Source organism: Theropithecus gelada, chromosome 9 (genome assembly GCF_003255815.1).
Source record: "Theropithecus gelada isolate Dixy chromosome 9, Tgel_1.0, whole genome shotgun sequence".
Lineage (NCBI taxonomy): Eukaryota > Metazoa > Chordata > Mammalia > Primates > Cercopithecidae > Theropithecus > Theropithecus gelada.
Genome location: NC_037677.1, coordinates 22,078,027 through 22,099,536, shown reverse-complemented (window position 1 = coordinate 22,099,536; position 21,510 = coordinate 22,078,027). Strand labels below are relative to the sequence as shown.

Genomic DNA, 21,510 nt, shown 5'->3' with positions numbered 1-21,510 from the left:
CATTCTGCAACAGTTGCCTTTGAAAATAAGATTTTTGATGTTCAATGACATTTTTGTAAAAATGAAAATTGATGCAATCTAAATATTGGCAAGAATTAAATTATTATGCATACAAATAATGAAATATTTATAAGCAATTGAAGTGGTAATATTGATATTCACCTGGAAAAACCTTCAAGTCATGCTGCTAGATGATAAAAGCAGTTTGTAAAACTGAATTTACAGTTGACCCTTCATGACTTCCTTAGTCTGTTTCCATTCCCATTATATTTAGCAGAAATTCTGTTATGTTTCTGATATGTAAATGCCACCTTTTACTATTTTCCACAGCTAGTTCAGGCTTTCTCTAATTTTTATATTCCTTTAGTCATATCATTGGCCTGAGTGGTGGCATGAGAATTAGAGTTTCTATCTTTCCTGTAAGCCTTTGTTTTTCTTTATAAATCAATGTTGTGCTTCATTCCTTCCTTCCTTCAATAAATGTTAATGACTACCTACTAAGTGCCAGATATTTAAATTTAACTGTAAGGATAGATGTTTAAGCCTACAGATTATGTAATCTGTAAACTAAACATAACAAAAGGAAGAGACTGGAAGACAGAAGTATCTGGAAAATAAACACCCAGCAGAGTAGCTTTAACCATGAATGAATAGCAGAGATAGTGTCTCATGCATGTATTTGCTGAGTTTCAACTGAATCGGTTCAGTAACCAGAAGAAAGTTCAAGGAAAGTGTAAAAGAGATTAGCAAGTCTGAAGTTATTTTTAATGTGAATCTTAGTAACTTATGAAGAAAAAGTTACACCATTTCAATACCTTGGAAACCCAATGCCTTATTTATCATCTCTTTGTGTCTCCTCTGTAAAATGTGGTAATAAACACCAACCTCTTAGGTCTAGCCTGAGCATTAAGTGAAAACTAGTAAAATGAGGTAATAATGATGTTGTTATATAATAATCTTGCATATTACATATATAATAATGATATATTAGATGTGTCAGACACTGTTGTACTTACTTTTTATATGTTAAGTTCTTTTATCCTCATGACGCCCTATGAAGTAGGTGTAATTATTCTTATTTTGCAGATGAGGTTTTGAGGTTCACTCTAGACATTTCTTTTAAGAGATAAAAATGTTTTTCTAGAAATTTCAAAGACATCAATGGTAGTAATTATAGAGAAAAAATGGAAATTATCCTTTATAGAGCAAAAATCACTTTTGTTCATTTAAGAGCATAAAAATGTGTCTGGACATTTATTCTGACCAATTAAGTTTCATTGAAATTAAAATTAAATTTATGCAGATGATAATTACACATGGAGGAACTTAATTTACTTTGAAATATTTTCAGCTTTATCACAAAGTGAGGTGTAAGCACGAGAATGTTTGACTTTTCAAAGATCCAACGTGAGAGAAGGGTATTCACGTTCCTACAAATTTAGTGATTACAGTAAGTTAAGAGAGAAGATGGCTGCAGAGCAGCTATTCATGCTTTTAATACACAGAGCTGGTGCTTTTCTTTCAGGCAGATGTGGGATACAACCGGGCTGACATTCACGCCCTGAGAATGTTGTCTAACCTGCCATGGTTTGCTACATGTTAACCTTGTTCTGATTACGTGCCTATTAAGTCACCCAAACCAGAAGAGAATGTAACAGAGTCCTTTTCTGCTCAGACTACCTGAGGCAGGCATTTTACTGGCTTCCTGCACATTTACCCCATTGAGTATCAGCCCTGTGGGTTGGATGAGATGGAGCCCGCCATGTTCCAGTCGACACATGACCCAAGGAAGTCAGCATAAATCCATCTCCTTACCAGTGCCTGGTTCTTCAGGGATGAACACATCTAGGATCAGTCAATCCGCATGGTAATGACCTGAGTCAGTTCAATCAGCGTGAAGCCCAGACAGTTTGCTTTGTGGTTGGAGGAAGAGGAACTCCTCTGAACAGTGCAATGAGGATATGAGATTTGGAGTGGCTACAGCCATTTTGCAACCATGAGGGAAGCCAGCTGAGAATGAAGCCAATGTACAGAGGAGGGCACGGCCAAGATAATTTCAGACGCATAGAATTCAAAACTCGATCAAACTTTACCTAAAGATCACTCTATCTTTAGACTTTTTGTTTACATGAACCAACAAATTCCCATTATTTAAAAAGCCATTTTGGCTGGGCATGGTGGCTCACGCCTATAATTCCAGCACTTTGGGAGGCCAAGGCCAGTGGATCACCTGAGGTCAGGAGTTCTAGACCAGCCTGGCCAATATGGTGAAACCCTGTCTCTACTAAAAATACCAAAATTAGCCAGGTATGGTGGCACATGCCTGTAATCCCAGCCACTCGGGAGGCTGTGGCAGGAGAATCGCTTGAAACTTGGGAGACAGAGGTTACAGAGAGCCGAGATTGTGCCACTGCACTCCAGCCTAGGCGACAGAGAAAGGCTCTGTCTCAAAAAAAAAAAAAAAAAAAAAAAAAAAAAAAAAAAAAAAAAGTAGCCATTTGAGCTAAGGTTTTGCTATTTGCAATCAAAAACATTTAGTCAATGCTGATTATGGAGCCAGGCAACAGGCCAGCAGAGAAATACTGTATGTGAAATCCAGGGTTGGTTGTTTAGCCAAATGGTAACATGGTCAGGAATAACTTGGATTTTATTAATGCAGTTGATTAACAGCTTCCTGATGTCTTTTATGTCTACCCACACTGCAGTGTCTTTCTCACTTTTGATGTGGTCCCTGCACCTCCCAGTCCCTTCTTTTTGTTCTTCTTTGGTGATCTGGCTGGACATCATTTCACGGTTCTCTATTCGCCTTTCAGAACTTTGCACAGTTCTGCCTTGCCAGTTTGGCACCCTGTTCCCTGTCCTGCACTTCCCATACAGTTTGTTCACCTGCCAACATTGTTTGTTTAAAGAGTATCCATCTCTTCTGGATGGCTTTCTTCCCATTAGGTTTCCAAAATATGTATCTATTTATTTATTTATTTTGCCAGTGCCCTAAAGTTACTGAAATTTGCTTTCCTGGAACAAATTATTTTTTCCTCATCAGTTTCTTTCCTTTTCCTTAGGAAAAGAATGCTGTGCCTTTTTTTCCCCTTAGTATATTAATTTCACAGAAGGTTCAATCCTCTTTAGTTCTCTGTTAATTCTGCCGTTATTGAAAATGGAGTTAGAAAGGATCTTTGTCTTTATGATGTATTTTGTAAAAAGTAATTATCTCCAGTGTACTTAAAAATCAATTTCACAGTTGGTGGCTGACCCATTTTCTTCAGCAAATTTCAGGGTAGCTAGAAACTGTCTGAACATACCACACTGGGGTGTTAGGACACTCGTCCTCGTGTAATTTTGGGTGGGATGTATTAAAATAAAGCAGGAGTAAATATACATTTGTATTGTTTGCTTATCTTAAAGTCCCCATAATAAAAATTTTGAAGATAAAAAATTAAATTATTACCCAGGAGCAAAAACAATTACTTTCGTTTCTTGCAACTCTCCCTGTTCCCAAAACACACTCACATACTGAAGTTATTTTCTTGTGATCTTGGGAAGAAAAATCACAGAAGTTTAAGAGGTGGCTGCAAAGTTCTTCCAAGAGGAAAGAAATGTATTTTAAGTAAAAACAACTTAAGGACTATTTTGATTATGGAAACACAAGCCCTTGGATTTGTCCTATATATATGTGTCCCCCACCCAACTACTCCCCATATACACATCTCTTTACAACATGACTTTGTAGACCCCTATCAAGTGGAGACCTTGTGAGTTGCTTTGACAGATGGAATGCAGCAGAAGAAATGATGTACCAATTGTCCCTAGGCTTCAAGGATCCCTACATGCTTTTGGGTGTTCTCTTGAAACTGAGTGCAACCTCCATAAGCCTGGGCTTGCCTCCTGGAATGTGCGTGGAGCACATTCAGATCAGCCCAGCTGTCCCAGCTGAGGCCCCAGACAAGTGAAAGCCCGGCCAAAACATCAAAGTCAACCTATAGGTGACAGCAGATGCATGCAGGCCCCCACCTGAGCCCAGTCCAAATTGCTGACCAGTGGAATCATGAGCTCAACAAATGACTGTTGGCAATGGCTTGTTAAGCAGCAAAAGCAAATAGATACAGAAGTATTTAAATTTCTGAGGATAGCATCTGGGGGTGGGGTGGTGGTTCTGGAAATGGGGGGAAGTCATGGGAGAGGAAATTGGATGGTGAGAAAGAAGGAGCCCAAGGCCAGTGATGCCGGTGAGAGGTTCTCGGTTTTGAGAACAGCTGGGAGACAGAACATAGGTGTGGGTTTACAGAGTAAAGCTTTCTTCAGTCCTGTCCTCATTCATGGATCATCACTCAACATCTCCTACTTCTATTTGCCTGAGGCCAGTGGTATTTTTCAGAAATCAAAGAAAAAGGGTTGTGTTACATGCCTGAGATTACAAGGGCATGAAAGAAGAAGGAAACGGGAACACTTGCAAGAGGTGAGACTAGAGAGACCTGAACAGGTAGATGATCCGCCAATCATCAGGATCATGAGGTAACGTGGAAAAACGGGTCTCACTCAAGAATTCCTGGAAATACTGGAAGAATGCTGAGTTTTCCCCTCTCTGTGTGTTCAAGCTGATTTTATCAAAATCTTAGTGGATAAGATCACCCCCACCACGCAGAGAACGCTCATTGACAAGGAGCTGACATCAGGTTATCCAGAACTTCTAACCTTCATACATAATGTTTTGTCTTTTCATCTGTTTCCCAGGGGTTGCCAGAGAAAATGTGCGGCCCACTGGTTTGGCTCTGACATCAGTAACAAGCCATTTTCATTGCTAATTTTCCTTTTAATAAATCAGGAATGAAAGCAGAAATCATTTACAACAACTAAGGCGAAAAGCCACACAACAGACAAGCAAGTGTGATGTGAAAACTAAGCCCCAGGCCTTATTCGAAGTGACGGGATCAACACAGACAAGATGTGGAAACAGGACAGTCCAGCATATTCACGGAAGAGAAGCCGTTTAGTTTGGCTGATTGAAATAGGCAATATTTTGAAATACCATATGATGTATTTTTTTTTTCTCTTTAGTATTTCCAGGGTCGGGTTTGTTTGTTAGTTTGGTTAGTTGGTTGTTTTTAAAGCTTTGCAGCCTCCCCTCTATTTAAGCCAGGATGCTCGCAGAAGATAATTTTCTGCAGGGAAAGGGAGACAAAATGCCACCCAGAACAAAAAAGTCCTTGCTCAGCTTTGAGTTTCCAACTAGATTTTCAAAATAAACTCTGCAAATAAATAATCATCTCCAAAATTAGGCTTTCAAGCAGGAGTCGATGGTTTTCTCAGACCTCTAAGAGCAGGTTTTATATAAAGAAAGGAGGATTGGAGGATTGAGATCAGAAAAAAATGGAGAATTCGATTCCAAAAAAGCTCCTGCTACACAGAGGAGAGTAAAACTCCCCTGTGTTGGGAGGACAGCTTGGAAGTGCAAGAAGAGAAGGGAAGGAGGTTGCTTGGAGAGCTTGGCTTACTTTGAAGGAAATAAAAGTTATTAAAGTCAGCCTAGAGGGGTTTATGCCCCTCAGGGAAGGTCCAGTTTCTGCAAGGCACCATGTCTGGCCCAGCTAAGGGAGATTTCTAAGCCGGTGAGCTTAGGGCAGCCTTGAAAGAGCCCATGCATGATTTTGTGGTACAGGGAAAGCAGCCAGCAGCTCCCAGTCTCCTGGGAGAGCCCAGCAGAGCTGAGACGACCCAGACACCAGACAGGGCCAGGGGTTCTAAGGAGAGGTCAGAGGTGGAGGCTTCTTGACTAGGATCCACGAGAGACTCCGTGCATCAGCACAGGTGCCGGCCTGCCCTGTGACCAGGACACTCAAAGCTACCCACAGCAAGACAAAAAGGAGGCAGGCTGGGGATAAAGGAACAAAAAGGGGCGTGCAACTTTCCTGGAGATTCCCACACGTCTTCCCAGAACTCAGCTCACAGGCGCCCAGGAGGGCAGAAGGGAAGGAAGGGGAGAACACTTGAGAAGGGGGAACAACTTTGAGAGATGTAGCAGTGAACCAAGAGGAGCTATTTTTAATCAAAAGAGGCTAGACACTTCTAATTGGCAAAGTCAAGCTTTTCACCCATCAGTGGAAAGACATGTAAAAATTAAAGGAAGTTACGTAAATTTTTTCACATCTGAGTCAACATATGTGATTTTTTTTTTTTTTTTTTTTGGACCAGACTACATGTAGAATATATTTGAAGGAGAATAGTGGGAGGTAAGAACGGGGAGGTAGATTGAAATTAGAATGAATTGAATTGAGGAAAGGGAAATCGAAGACATTCATATCAATTTCCTTTGATTGCCTCTGAATAGATTGGCCAGGACTACATCTGAAGAACTAAGAATAAATTGAAGGTTTTCTAGTGCTTATAAGGCATTCCTCATTCCTTCTCTGAAGCCTCAGTTCTCTGCTGAAAGGGTATAAATAAAAACAATCTCCTTTCCGAGGAAATTATTAACAATATTATCCAAAAAAACGGAAAACTGAGAGGCCAAGGAGGGAGGACTCCTTGAGCCCAGGAGTTTGAGACCAGCCTGGGCAACATAGCGAGACCTCATCTCTACTAAAAATAAACAAATTTACCTGGGTGAGATGGTGCACGCCTGTGATCCCAGCTACTCAAGAGGCTGAGGTGGAAGGATTGCTTGAGCCTGGGAGGTCAGGGTTGCAGTGAGCCATGATCACACCACTGCACTCCAGCCTGGGTGGAAAAAAAAAAAAAAAGAAAGAAAAGAAAGGGAAACCTCATATAGGCACAGTGCAAGAAAAGTCGGGCTCCTATAGGCCCATGAGCAGATTCTGCATTAGAAATCCAAGCAGACCAGCCACACATCTTGGTTAAAGCACATCTGTCTCCAACATCTGTCTTGCACATTCATGACACTCATAGGCAGAAAAGCAAAGACCCTCCTTTCCTTTACACCTTCAAGTTTGTTGTTTTAGCTCGTAATTAGTTCCGTTTAAGAGAATAATCTAAATAAATTGACCTCACAGATTACAATGCATTAGCTTGTCTTCTGTTTTAAATCAGCATCAGCAGCTGTTTATTGCTTCAAACAGGACAAAATAATCAAGGTGATCCCTTAATGTTTTACGCCTTGCAGTTGAAGATTAGGAACGATCATCGAAGCTTGAAAAAGCAACACATCTCCTTCAAAGCAAAACCTGGTGCTAACCGTGAGATTCTCCCCATGTGTGCACAACATTTAAAGCAAGATGAGGTTCGGCTGGAGCTACAGTTTCTCTGCAAATGAAGGGAGGGGTTATAGAGAGAGAGGGGAAGACTATGCAGAAGCAGACAGTGGCATTTGCAAGCAGTCAAAGAACCAGTCTCGCCATCTTCACGGGCCTGTTTGTGAGTATGAATTACATCCACAATGCAAATTGAGCAGATTGTCATGGCAGCATCCCACCCAAGAAATCTTTCTCACAGTTCAAGCACGTTTTCAGAGGTCTTCTGCCCCTTTTTCTCTCTAAAAGGGCTTAATTGCACACAGCAGTTGCAGAAAACTGACATTTGCCTTTTAGCACAATCTAAACATCACACAGTAGAACTTAAGAGAGTTAGTGTCATTTCTTAGGTCATCTTGGCACTCATAAGTGGCACAGTTATAACACCTTACTGGCATTTCAAATGCATGACTATACCTCCTCAAATGCCTAATTTGCCAACTTCTTACACAGCGAAGAGATAACTGTCTGCAAGCCAGTAAAAGAGGCCTCCCCAGAAACCAACCTGCTGGCCCCATGATCTTGGACTTCCAGCCTCCAGAACTGTGAGAAAATACATTTCTGTGGTTTAAGCCACCCAGTCTGTGGTTAACTTTTACGACAGCTCTAGCAGACAAATACAGCTGCCATATTTAAAATGTGGGAGATTGGCTATGAAAAAATATGTATTTCTACTGAATAACTGCAAGATCTGGCAATGGTTGTCCAGCAGTGAGTAGTAATTGTCTGTATTCTCCAGTTCTCCATGGTCTCCACCCATCCCTTTTGTCTCCCAGATATGGAGGCTAAAAGTCAATTGGCAATTATATCAGTATTATTATTATTTTTTAATCTAGCTATTTTCTCTCATTTAGATTACTTGCCTGGTGCTTACAGACGTTTAGGTTTGAAATTGCTCATGTACTAATCTAATGGCAAACAACAGCTTTTTCTTTTTCTTCCCAATAGTGAGAAAGGAGTTGCATTGAACTATCCATACTCCTTTGTCTGAACTTCCTTTCTGACGTATGTATAGTCTTCCTCAGTGGAAAAGCCAACCAGCTATAGAGTCTTCAAGTCTATAAGAACCACACTGATATGCACGAATGTATCTTTCAATCATGAAAATAAATTAGGATATAACTCTAAATTGTAACTACAAATCTAAACTCTGAACATCATGGGGCAATTATGTAATTTATAAAAGATGTCTTTATCAGCTAATAAATCAGAGTGGCATGAATTGGCAAAAGAAAAGCTTCCTTTTGTCTTGACAGATGCAAATAAAGAATAAGTCACTTTTACTTGAAAATTTGAAAATAATGGGTTGAGAGTATAAGGATTCCATCTGTTACACGATTTCAAGTCAGCCATGACAATTATACATCAGAAACATATTGAAATATCAACTTTATATCTTGCATTTATAGAAATTGAAGCATAAAATATTTTAAGAGCCAGAAAATGTAATAACCATTTGTCAGAGAAAATGGGAGTAGAAGCTGGAAACATGGAGATTAGAGTGGAGGGAAAAAAAGAAGAGAAACAAATGTTGGAATGAGGGGAAATTAATGTAACAATCAGAGCATAAAGAAATAGCACAAAGGAGAAAAACATAATGCTTTAAGAGAGAACAGAAGTCTAGAAAACTGTCCTATATTTACTTATTGTTTGGCACAGTTTGGTTGAGAGTGTACTTCTGTTAGAATTATTCAGGTAAAATATATAAAGAGACTTAGTAAATCACAATATTATTCATCTTAGGCATCTACGATGGAGTAAACAAATAAATGGGCCCAAATCATTCTTTCCTTCTCAAAACAACATTGTATGAAGCAATCTTTTAATGATCTTCGGAATTGTTACATCACTTCTGTGTTTTCTATACTCCTGAGGTAGAATTCAGCTGCTTGTAATGGACAAAAACCAAATAAGGAAACAGTCAGAATTTACACATGGGCCACTTCAGCACGTTTCAGTTATGCTGCAGCATTATTATTTGTGGGTTAAGGCTATTGCAAATACATATTTTGTAGATTAAGAATATTTTTATGGTGTTTCAGATGTTGAAGCTATTTTTCTTATATTTCCAAAAAGTGTGTTGTGTATTCCATTTGTAAACTGAGAACTTCTCTTTTAAAATTAGTGCTAGAAAGTAGGAACAATGTCTGGTTTAGAAGTTTACAAATGATAAAAAGATAAAATTAATCGATAATGGTTTCCCTTTAAAAAGCAGAAATTCATGTTCACTGTGAAATAGATCAGAAAACACACAGAGGAGCAAAAGAGGAAACAAAAATCATTTTTATTTCAGTATTCAGGAATATGTGTGGATAACTCAGCTCTTTCTTTCATTGTAACTATTTAGCTATGTGTATATAATTTTTTACATGTGCTCATACTGTATATACTATGTCAGAACCTGATTTTCAATTTAATGATATATTCTGAAATGCGTTTTATGTCATTAGCTATTTTATTATCCTATAATGTTTTCATTGCGTGATTGAACCATAATTGAAATAAAGCAATGGTGTGTTGAGCATCATTGTAGATAAATCCTTGGACATAGCCCAAAGGTATACAAAATTGTAACACTTTGGGTATACATTGCCAAATTCACCTTGCAAAATGATTGTGCCCATTTAAGTAGGCCCTAGTCAGATCTGAGAGTGTCTGTTTTATCAGTTCTCCTGTATTTTAAATGATATAATGAGTACAAAATACCTAATACGATGCTTGCATAGAGTAGCATCTTATAAAAGTTGGTTTCCTTTCGACTCCATTCTCACTTAGAGAGAGAGTTCCACTGTTTACGCTTAAGTTCTTGGGGACCATTGGTTTTTGGGGGCCATTTAATGAATGTGAAGCAGTGAGGCTCTTAAATAAGTGGGTGTCCTTATTGTTTTCACTGAGTTACAGGAATGGACATAGACTATTCCATTCCCAAATCTTCATGGAACGAGATTAAATGCTTTAAATTATCTGGACGGGACAAGTTTCTTTATTTTTGCTAACCCAATCCCACTAGGTAAAAGAAGAAGGATGGATTTACTTACAGTCTGGTCATCATCTGTTTATCAACAACTGAGATACTTACTCTCCTGAGTAGCAATAAATTTTCTAAATATTTTTAATTATAGTCTCTCAGTTCCATGCAAATGCCTTAGGGATGTATAATGGTAACATCAAACTCTATCAAAAATAACAGATTTTTCAATGCCAGGCCCTACGAAAACTATCCTCGCATTCACTTTCAGAAGCTAGAAAAGTTTTTGTAAGAAACAAGTCATTTTCAGTACAAGTCATCTTGATATTAGCAAAAGAACATTGACTGCAAAAAGCAGAAGGATCAAAGTAAGGATTTCTAGGAGGAAACCTTGCAAACTAAAGAGACTAGAACATCAAAGAATATCTGCTTAAAATTCTTTCCACCTTAAACCCCTCTCAAACTGTAGCAGCCATCAGTTATTAAGAGAGCATACTGTATTCCCTCAATGTCCTGGGCGGGGGAATAAAGTCTAAAAAAGAACCTTGTCCCCCAAAACTTACAAAGAATTAAGACTGTCAGCCATAAATAGCACAAAATAAATATAACAAAAAAATCCCTCATACAAAAATGAATGAAAAAGAAAAAGAGTACTCACACAGTATGGGGTAGCAAAACAATGGAGCGATCATCCATACCTGTGTTCCCTGAAAGCTGGGGGTGTTTCCGCTGGCTTTGACATTTTTCTAGCAAGACCAGAGTTTTCCGTGATGCCATTTCACAACAATAGGCCAAAAATGGACCTTTAATTTCAACTTCTCATTTGTTTACTCTGAAATTACTACATTTCTGGTGTTTAAGAATTAGAAAAAAAAAATCCTACTTAGAAATATACAAGACAATCTTCATGCTAATTTTCTCTGTTTCCAAGTGCTTAGTCTATTTTAAAACGGCACTGTTACCTTTCTTTTATGCATTTATTAACCATAAACACAGAAGCCCCAAGTTTTCCTCCAAGCAAGCACATGGTAAAGAAACGACTCTTCCTTTCCAACGTTCATACGGTTCTTTTTGTTGTTTTACCTGCTGTTTTTTTCACTCCCGGGACCGCTACTGATACAAGAACATTTTAAAATCTGAGAACAATGGTAGAAATTTCCTCTAATAATATTACAACAGCAATGTGTTTTATTCTTTTCCTGTCGCTGTCATAATCCATGGCTTCTAGAAGTATTTTTAATGCCTAATGAAACAAAGCTAAACAGTGACTTTAACATTAGAAATCTCTGCTGTTGAAAATTAAGGGATTTCCTCTATTATTTACATTTCAATTTTTAGTTCGCATTAATACCATGTTCTTGTTCTTCGCATTATCCTTTTTTAGAACCTCCTTTGAAAAGTCATGACAATGAATTGGTGGTTTATGAAACCTTAACATTCTCAGAAGGGCTTTATCTTTTTACCACAGTATCTATCCCTTGTATGATTTTCATCCTGTACAGGCTTTTCATTTCATACAAATAATTTACATTTAATTCAATTAAGTTTATGATCTTGAAACGATGACACACATATCCAGTATCTAATATTTTTCAATAAAACCTCCTTGATTGCTTTTTTAAAGCATTAACTGAGATTGTCAGTTTATGGTGCTGATGAATACAAAGCAATTTTTCTGGCGAGTGTTACAATACTAGGGACAGTGAGTTCCCAAACATTTCAGCACACCGAGCTTACATATGTGATTCTTCTAAGTGGGTTCTAATGTTTCTATAACCTGATAAAATGCCATTTTTTTTTTGTAGCCACTTTTTAAAAAGTACTTCGTGTGCTGAAAACAAGTTCAGAAATTCAAAGCAATTTTATGTGAAGTCGTATTATCCTTACATCAGTATCAATTAATTTCTTTCAAGAAAATGTTGGTAAATCTCTGTGAGAAATAAAACATATAATTGTTTATGCTCTGTAAGTCCAAGTGTAAAACAACAAAACTCATTGCTTATGTTCTTGTGATTTGCATAATCTGGTACAGTGACAGTTATACATTATTCTTTCAGATGTTTGCTAGTATTTAGGAGAAATTTGGGATGACCTTAGGATGATCTCTCTAAGTCCAGCTGCTTGACACTAAATTTTATTTAATAACAGTTTGTGAAATCAGCACATCTCCTCGGAACTCTCCCGTGGGTTGCAAGTGATCAAACAGACAAAGCCGTAATGACAGGACAGTTAGATTAGTTTAGCAGAAAGGGAACTGTAGAGACGTTCATGAACAACTATGAAACTGCACATTGGGAGGGTCATATCGTTTATTACAATCACCACAAAAACAAAAGCATCACTGAACTCTCTCTATATATACTGCATACGTATATTCCCAAATTCTTAGAAACTTATCAGAGGTTTATTGGCTTTCCATCTTACTACATGTCATATCTCTAAAACATTAAATGGAAACAAAAGTCTCCATGAAATTTTCAGATGAAAAACATTCTGTGCATTTTCAATTTATGTGTTTTCATTTAGACGGTTGAAAGGGTTTGCAAACGTTTCCCAATGTAGGTTTCCTGGCCATGGGAGTGACACGTCCTGTGTCATGTAGAATTTGATAGCTTGTAATGTCCATTTAAATTTCAAGGGTATCTGGCCTTGTCTATAGCAAGAGCCAGCCTGCGGATATTGGATATACAACCAGCTGCAGCTTCCTGGAGAGCGTGGTCAGCGGATCCAACCATATCCAGTAGAAGCTGTCACACATAAGGAGGAGGAGAAGAGACACAAGAATAAAAACATTAATCTGAAGACGTAAAGTTAGGCTATGAAAATAATTTTCAGTAGTAAATATTTTTTAAAGCCTCCAAGAAAGCATAAGAAATTCCATTTAAGCAAATGTGAATATAAACAGTGCTAAATCAGATGCAGGAATTCCTCATGCACTTCTTACCTTTCTGGAGCTGAATTAGACTCCTTCCTCCCCACTTTCTCTGGGTATCTAACTGCTATTTTGGGGTTCTGCTTCTGAAATTTTTCTTGCATCCTTTCTGGCTTTTCCATCTCTCAGAACAAGCCAACAGCACACCATGCTTAGACTAGCAGGGCATCCAATAAGATTCATCTCTCTGAGTCCCAATCCACCTGATCATGTCACAACCTCATTATATCAGTCACTTAGTAGGGACTTTCAGTGACTTCCAGTGCCAACTAACTAGAGCAGATCTATTAACTGGTCCTTGAAGGGTTTGTGCACTCTGACCTCAATGCATTTCCAGCTACTCATCTTTCTCCTCTTCTCCAAGATCACACTTTCCTACTTCTCTTGACTTTATTGATGCTGTCCCCCATCTAAAATGCCTTCCCATCCCCTTCTCTGGCTTGGTAAGTTTTATCCATCTTTCAAAACAGACCTAGCCAACTTTTCCACGAAGCCTCCAAGATTTCCATCAAACTAAATGCCATTTATTCCTCATCAGGCTCTCAGTAGCAGTTTACTCAAATGTCTGTAGCTATACGTATTTTTTCCTTTTCATAAGATAATTGGCTTAATGCTTTCTGTCCTTCTTTAGATTCTAAGTGCTTAAAAAATGTACAGTATCTAATGCATAGAAGACAAATCAATGAATTAGAACATTTAATATCTAGAAATTATGATTCTAATTAATAGTCTTGGTAAAAGAGTTTTTAAAAGTAAATTTGAATCACATATTTTTCTACCCCATAGCATTTGAGTGCAAATGTAGATAATGCCAAAATATGAGGATGATTTGATAAGCAAAGAAATCTTATAAAGAAAAATACTGTGAGATGTTTTACATATACCAGGCTTAGGGTGTGGCTTTTACTCTATAGGTAACAAAAAGAAGTTATTTAAGCACTTTAATCAGGGGAGTGACAAGGTCATATTTGTATTTTAGAAAGGTAACATTTACAGCAAATTACAGAATATAGACTGTAGGGAAAAGAGGTGGAAGTACTGTATTACTTCATGTAGAGGTGACAGGATGGAATAAAAGGTAAGGATAGTGAGGAAGGAACATATTCAAGGGATATTTGGGATGAAATAACTTCAATAAATGGCCCCAGAACAACTGCTTATCCAAATAGAAGAAAATTAAAACGGTAATCTGACATCACACATAAATGTCAATTCCAGATGGATTAATGATGCTGTAGGACTCTCTTCTCAGTTCAGCTACAGACAGGGTCCTTTTTACAAGGCAAGGCCATGAAAAATTAGGCTCACAGACAATTTGAAGGGGGAGAAAAATGGAATTTATTGGGCAAAATGGGGGAAAAAGGGAAACAGGGACTCTCCGCAAAGCCAGAGTCCTTGTGGGTGTGCTTCCTGCCTCGCAGATTGAATCCCAGGTATCACCCGGGAAGAGGAGGGCCAGGCTCCTGCCTGCTGCAAACATCACGTACTTCTGTGGCTCCACCTCAGTGCACATTCCTCCACCCCAGTGCCCATTCCTCCTAGTGTGCATTCCTCCCATTGTGCATTCCTCCCAGTGCGCATTCCTCCCACCCCAGTGCGCATTCCTCCCAGTGCACATTCCTCCCATTGTGCATTCCTCCCAGTGCGTATTCCTCCACCCCAGTGCACATTCCTCCCAGTGCACATTCCCCCCATTGTGCATTCCTCCCAGTGAACATTCCTCCCAGTGCACATTCCCCCCATTGTGCATTCCTCCCAGTGAACATTCCTCCCAGTGCACATTCCTCCCAGTGCGCATTCCTCCACCACGTGCACATTCCACCCAGTGCGCATTCCCCCCATTGTGCATTCCTCCCAGTGAACATTCCTCCCAGTGCACATTCCCCCCATTGTGCATTCCTCCCAGTGAACATTCCTCCCAGTGCACATTCCTCCCAGTGCGCATTCCTCCACCACGTGCACATTCCACCCAGTGCGCATTCCCCCCAGTGCGCATTCCCCCCAGTGCGCATTCCCCCCAGTGCGCATTCCTCCCAGTGTGCATTCCTCCCAGTGCGCATTCCTCCACCCCAGTGCACATTCCCCCCAGTGCGCATTCCTCCCAGTGCACATTCCACCCAGTGCGCATTCCTCCCAGTGTGCATTCCTCCCAGTGCGCATTCCTCCCAGTGCACATTCCACCCAGTGCGCATTCCTCCACCACGTGCACATTCCACCCAGTGCACATTCCCCCCAGTGCACATTCCACCCAGTGCGCATTCCTCCCAGTGCACATTCCACCCAGTGCACATTCCTCCCATTGCACATTCCTCCCATTGCGCATTCCTCCCAGTGCGCATTCCTCCCAGTGCACATTCCTCCCATTGCGCATTCCTCCCAGTGCGCATTCCTCCCAGTGCACATTCCTCCCATTGCGCATTCCTCCCAGTGCGCATTCCTCCCAGTGCACATTCCTCCCATTGCGCATTCCTCCCAGTGCGCATTCCTCCCAGTGCACATTCCTCCCATTGCGCATTCCTCCCAGTGCGCATTCCTCCCAGTGCACATTCCTCCCATTGCGCATTCCTCCCAGTGCGCATTCCTCCCAGTGCACATTCCTCCCATTGCGCATTCCTCCCAGTGCGCATTCCTCCCAGTGCGCATTCCTCCCATTGCGCATTCCTCCCAGTGCGCATTCCTCCCAGTGCGCATTCCTCCCATTGCGCATTCCTCCCAGTGCGCATTCCTCCCAGTGCGCATTCCTCCCATTGTGCATTCCTCCCATTGTGCATTCCTCCCAGTGCACATTCCTCCCAGTGCGCATTCCTCCACCCAGTGCACATTCCTCCACCCCGGTGCACATTCCTCTACCCTGGTGCGCATTCCTCCACCCCAGTGCACATTCCTCCCAGTGCGCAGGCTGTTTGAAGTTTCTCTGGGGACCCCTTTCCACCTGGCTGTCTCACTGAGATTCAATAAGAAAGGGACAATGCAAAACATTTAGAAGGTTGTATATGAGAATATCATGTTCAAATTGGGGCACCGAAGGATATCTGTCCTATTAGTTCCTTGACCTCCCATTGTCACTGATCTTCACACTTCAACCTTCCACCTTCAGGGTCTCACCTGGGCCCTGATTTTTCATCACTGTCAACAGTCTGACCTCCAAACTCTCTGACCACAATGTCTCCTCTCACGATTTGGCTATGCAGCCATCTTACTTGTTTGTTCTCATCATGATCTCTTGTCCATAGGCTCACATACTTTTTCTTTAACCATCTTCTGTCTTTGCTTCCTCCATAAGCAGCTTAGATTGCATAGTCCATCTTTTGGATCATTCTCTTATCAGTTTCTTAAACCTCCTTACAACATCCCTCCAGGAAAACCATTAACTGTCCATAAATCCAACTCTGTTCTTCCCTGTGCCTTCACCAATAACTGAGTCCTGTGAGAGACCATATGTCAACAAGGCAAATCAATCCACTATCAGTTCAACCTCAACTGGATTCTCATTCACTGCCCAGCAATAGAAATTTGTGTCCCTCTCATTAGGTTACTTTCCTTTTTCAATGCCTATTTTAAATCTTCCTCCTTCTTCAATCTCCAGTTCTTCCTTTAACCACCATTTCCAGAAGATGACCAATAAAGTCTCCTTCATAAACTCAATAGTGTTTGGGTGAGAGAAAAGGGACATGATGGAGGAAGATGAACAAGATGGAGCAGTCCCTGTTGTTTCCAGGTTCTTCATCACAGATTTTCCCGTGCCCGGGAAAAGAACCAAATCAACTGAGCATGTGCAGAGTGACGTCAAGTCGGGGACACCGAAATTCAAGAAGCCACTCCTACACACACGCCCCAAACTCCTCCCCCTCCAGCTCCCAGGCATAAAAGTCTGCTGCCCGTAAGCGCCGGTGTGACTTCTTCGGCCCCCCACATTTGTGGACCGGAGAACATCACCCGAGAGCACCAGCACGACTTCCCTGGCCCCCCACACCTGAGGACCAGAGAACCTCGTCCGAGAGTGTATGCATATTTGCAAATAAAAGGCTGCCACTTTCTTCGCTCGTTTTGGCCTTTATTGATATTTAGTCTTTGCGTCTATTAATGGTAGTAAAAGAGAAACAAAACAAATAGAAGCCATTAGATAGAAACTACTCTACCTAAAACGGCAACCATGCCAGCATCTTAGCAGATCTTTTTATCCTACCTTCCAGTTATAATGGCTCTCTCCTATCCCAGGCCCACCATCCACTTGTATTCTTCATTCATTCTTCTTCTTCTTACGACATTTTACTACCAAATACTCCCTGTTTCTCTTCTACTTTAGCTTTCACCTCTTCCTTTCTAATGATTCCATTATCATTTAAACACATGTCTTACACATTAAAAATCAACAAAACAAAAAGACACCACTTTGACCCCATTTTCTTCCCTTCATAGCCAAATTTCTTTAAGGAGTTGCTGTCTGGAATTCCTATCTCCAGTCTTAAATTCCATCCCACTCACTCCAGGCTGCTGTCTGCCTTCAGCTCTCCTCTGAAATGACCCTCTCAGAGGATGTCGGTAACTTCCTTCCATGTGGCTAAGAGTAGTGGACACTTAGGAGTTCTCATCTTATTTGACCCCTTAACAGCATTTGATATAACTGGCAACTTCCTCCTTCGCTGCCACTGGCTTTTTCTACCCCTACTCCCTGACTTTTCCTTGTATCCATTCATTCTCATCTTCTCAATCTTCATCCATGGCTCTTTCTGTTTCTCCCAAACAAAAATTGTTGGAGTTCATCAGAACAAATTCCTCTTCTGTTTTCATTCTGTTCTCCCTCCCTAGATGACATCTTTCACTACCTGAATTCAAATGGCATTCATATGGAACCATCTTCTAAATTTCTATCTCCACCCCAGAACCTTCTTTGGATTGGAACACTTCATATCCAACACTTCTTAGCCATCTCCACTTGGAAGTCTCACAGCCACCTCAAGCTTAATAGATTCCAAATGAAATTTTTTACTTTTTCTATATAAACATGAATCTCTTTCCAAGTATTTTCCTGTATCCATAATAGATGTTATCACTTGGTTGTTCAAGACGGAAATCTGTGTGCCTCACACTCACTCCCACCCTCATCTCCCCTATGCTGCATCCAACCTATTATCATATTCTTGTGATTCAGCTGCCTACACATCTTTCAAAGTCATTCACTTCTCTTTATTGCTGTTGTCATTCACCCCAGTAAAGCCCACAACACCGTCCCACTGTCCCTGCACCTTGTCTTGCCCCCTGATTAACTATTCACACTGTATCTAGAGTAATTGCCTAAATTGCAAAATTCACTAATAAGATATAATGTTTTTGACAAACAGGAAGGAACAAGACAGGATCAATCTTCTGAGATTAAAGAGAAAGGAAGATTCTGTTCTGCATGAGGGAAACAGGGAAGTTTGGAGGGGCTCATGCCTTGGGAGTTTTGTATTATTCTTTTTCTCCAGCATTGTTCAATATCCTAGGCATAAGACAGAGGAAATAGATTATAGGAGTGTGATTCATTTGAACAGCCATATGGTCCGTGCTGGGCCGGAAGGGAAGTGAAAACAGGAGGCTACTGATCACTGGGAGAATTAGGAAGTGAGGCCTCAACAATGCAGGGAAACAGTTTTGGTGGGACCAAAGCGTAGGAAAAGGGTGAAAATAAGACATTCTCATCTGAGAATGAGATATTTGGATTTAAGATTTTACAGATGAAGTTGCTTTGAGTATTGACAAGATCCAGGGTATGGCCATGGGAATGTAGGTCAGTATAAGATTGTTAAGCATTTTTTGTTTGTTTGTTTGTTTGTTTAGACAAGTCTCGCTCTTTTGCCCAGGCTGGAGTGAAGCGGTGTGATCTTGGCTCACTGCAACCTCTGTCCCCCAGGGTTCAAGCGATTCTCCTGCCTCAGTCTCCCAAGTAGCTGGGATTACAGGCGCGTGCCACCACGCCCAGCTAATTTTTGTATTTTTAGTAGAGACGGGGTTTTGCCATGTTGGCCAGGCTGATCTCTAATTCCTGACCTCAGGTGATTCACCCGTCTCAGCCTCCGAAAGTGCTTGGATTACAGGCATGAGCCACTGTGCCCAGCCTGTTATGCAGTTTTATACATACACACAGATGTATGCATGCATGCATACACACTTATATATTCTCATTCTCTCTCTCTCTCACTGTAGGAAAAGGAAACAATGGAAAAATAATGAGCAGGAAGAACAAAGTAGCCACTCTCTTTGGTTATCCTAACACATGACTTAGATGTCTTTGTATAACTATTCACACTTAAATCCCTTTCCTAGCTTGCAACTTTTAACACATGATCTATGGTTCAGAATTTTTATTAATCTCTTTGTTCATATCTCACTTTACTATATAGATAGTTATAATTCTTTCCAAAAATTTTGGATATATTTCAAGGGTACAAGTGCAAATTTCTTACATGCATATATTGCACAGTGGTGAAGTCTGGGCTTTTAATGTACACATCGCACAAATAGTGAACACTGCACCCAATAGGTAATTTTTTAACCTTCACTCCCCCTCCCCATTTCCCATCTTTTGGAGTCTCCAATGTCTGTTATTCCATGTGTACTCATTGTTTAGCTCTCGCTAATAAGTGAGAACATGCAGTTTTGACTTTCTGTTTCTGAGTGATTTTACTTAAGATAATGGCCTCCAGTTCCATTTATGTTGCTGCAAAAGACATGATTCATTCTTTTTTACGACTGAGTAGGCATTCCATGGCATATATATACCACATTTAAAAATCCAGTCCTCTATGGATGGCCACTTAGGTTGATTCCATATCTTTGCTATTGTGAATAGTGCCACAATACACATACAAATGCAGGTATCTTTTTGACATAGTGATTTCTTGCCGTTTAGGTATATATCCAGTAATGGGACTGCTGGATCGAATGGCTGTTTACAGACAGTTTTTAAAGCAGATATAACTTTATGAAATTTAGACTATTTCTTCTAGATACATACTTCACACCATTCACCATTTTTCATACTCACATGGCTTTTACTGACCTCTTTGTAGCCCACATCCACCATGGTAACCTTTGTTATCCTGGAGTATGGAGTGCCAACTGTAAACCTGGAGATTTTACTCCTCCACACCACTACTACATCACTGAATGTGAGCGCTGCCAGCCTGGATGCCAACAGATCCTGATATTCATGTCTCTATGCCCAATGGGCCTGTTTTTTCCTCACTTCTGCTTTCTGATCTTTAAATTATTTCTTATATTAAAACAAAACATTCCAACTAATTTCTTGGTAAATTATGTAATCAAGGGATTGACTTGATCCCTTGATTACATAATTGTATAACCCCTTGATTATAGGATTTTAAAGTTATTAATTTCCCTTTACCTGAGTTATTTTCTCACTCCTTCTCCCAAGTAGATGATTCATAAGGGTTCATGAGTCCCTGTGTTAACTCCATTGTTGTACAAAATATAGCAGAAAAACTCTCCCAACAATCACTTTAATAGACAATTATTACTTTACGAATTTTGTTATTACAGCCAGGTCATCACAATGAATGATGCCAGTTCCCTGTAGGTGTTTCTGGGCCCTGGATTAGGGGACCTAATGCTACACTAAAAGCTTGATTTCCACAAGCAAATGAGATTTAGAAAAAAATCTAGTCTCCAATTGCCCTGTATTTGTTGTTTAGGTAATAGGAGGAGAATAGATTGCTAGCTACAGCAATTCCACCTAACATCTACCTCCCACAGCCACCCACCTTGCTTCCGCTCCAGTCCTTGGCCTCTCTGCTCATAGTTCTGGTCATTGTTGCTTTTTAAATCTGGAAAGAAGTGAAGTAAAGTCCTAGTCCATAGCTCAACTACCTGAGAAGGAATCTAGATGCCTTATACTGTTCACTCCTTCCCAGAAAAATCACTATCAAACCATAGTCAAGGGTATGGGTTTTGAGGTCACAGCATCTTGGATCTGTACTCTGACTCTCCCAGTTACTGGTCACATCACTGAACCTCTTAACCCAACCTTCTCATATGTGTAAAGGGATCACGTACCTCTGGGGGTCACTGCAAAGATGAATTAAACATACATCTTTAATAGATGTTTGAACACCTGTATTCACAGCCTCTTCCTTTCTTTATGTCCTTTGATATTTCCCCTTCCTATTTCATCTGATGATTCCCCCACCTTCTGCAAACCCAAGTCTGCAGTGTGTGAGAGGAAAGAGTGGAGGAGCACAGGTGGGGGGAATTTACACTGGCAAGGGCAGAGGACTCCTTATGGGACAGAAAAGAGCAACAGAGGGAGAAGGAATGGAAAAGGGAGAAGGAGAACTTTCATCCTGTTTTGAAGAGTTTGAGAGGTT

At 40.3% G+C, this 21,510-nt stretch overlaps 1 protein-coding gene across 2 annotated transcripts in view; it reads right to left on the bottom strand.

Annotated features, from left to right (window-relative positions):
* Nucleotides 1-12,501: 12,501 nt before the first annotated feature.
* The window catches only part of ARMC4 (armadillo repeat containing 4), a 192,593-nt gene continuing 183,584 nt past the window's right edge, over nt 12,502-21,510 (bottom strand). For both annotated transcript variants that reach the window (XM_025396823.1, XM_025396824.1), the window contains one exon: nt 12,502-12,959. In XM_025396823.1, coding sequence (XP_025252608.1) covers nt 12,846-12,959 — 114 coding nt within the window. In that variant the 3' untranslated portion in view covers nt 12,502-12,845. The remainder of the gene's footprint in view (nt 12,960-21,510) is intronic.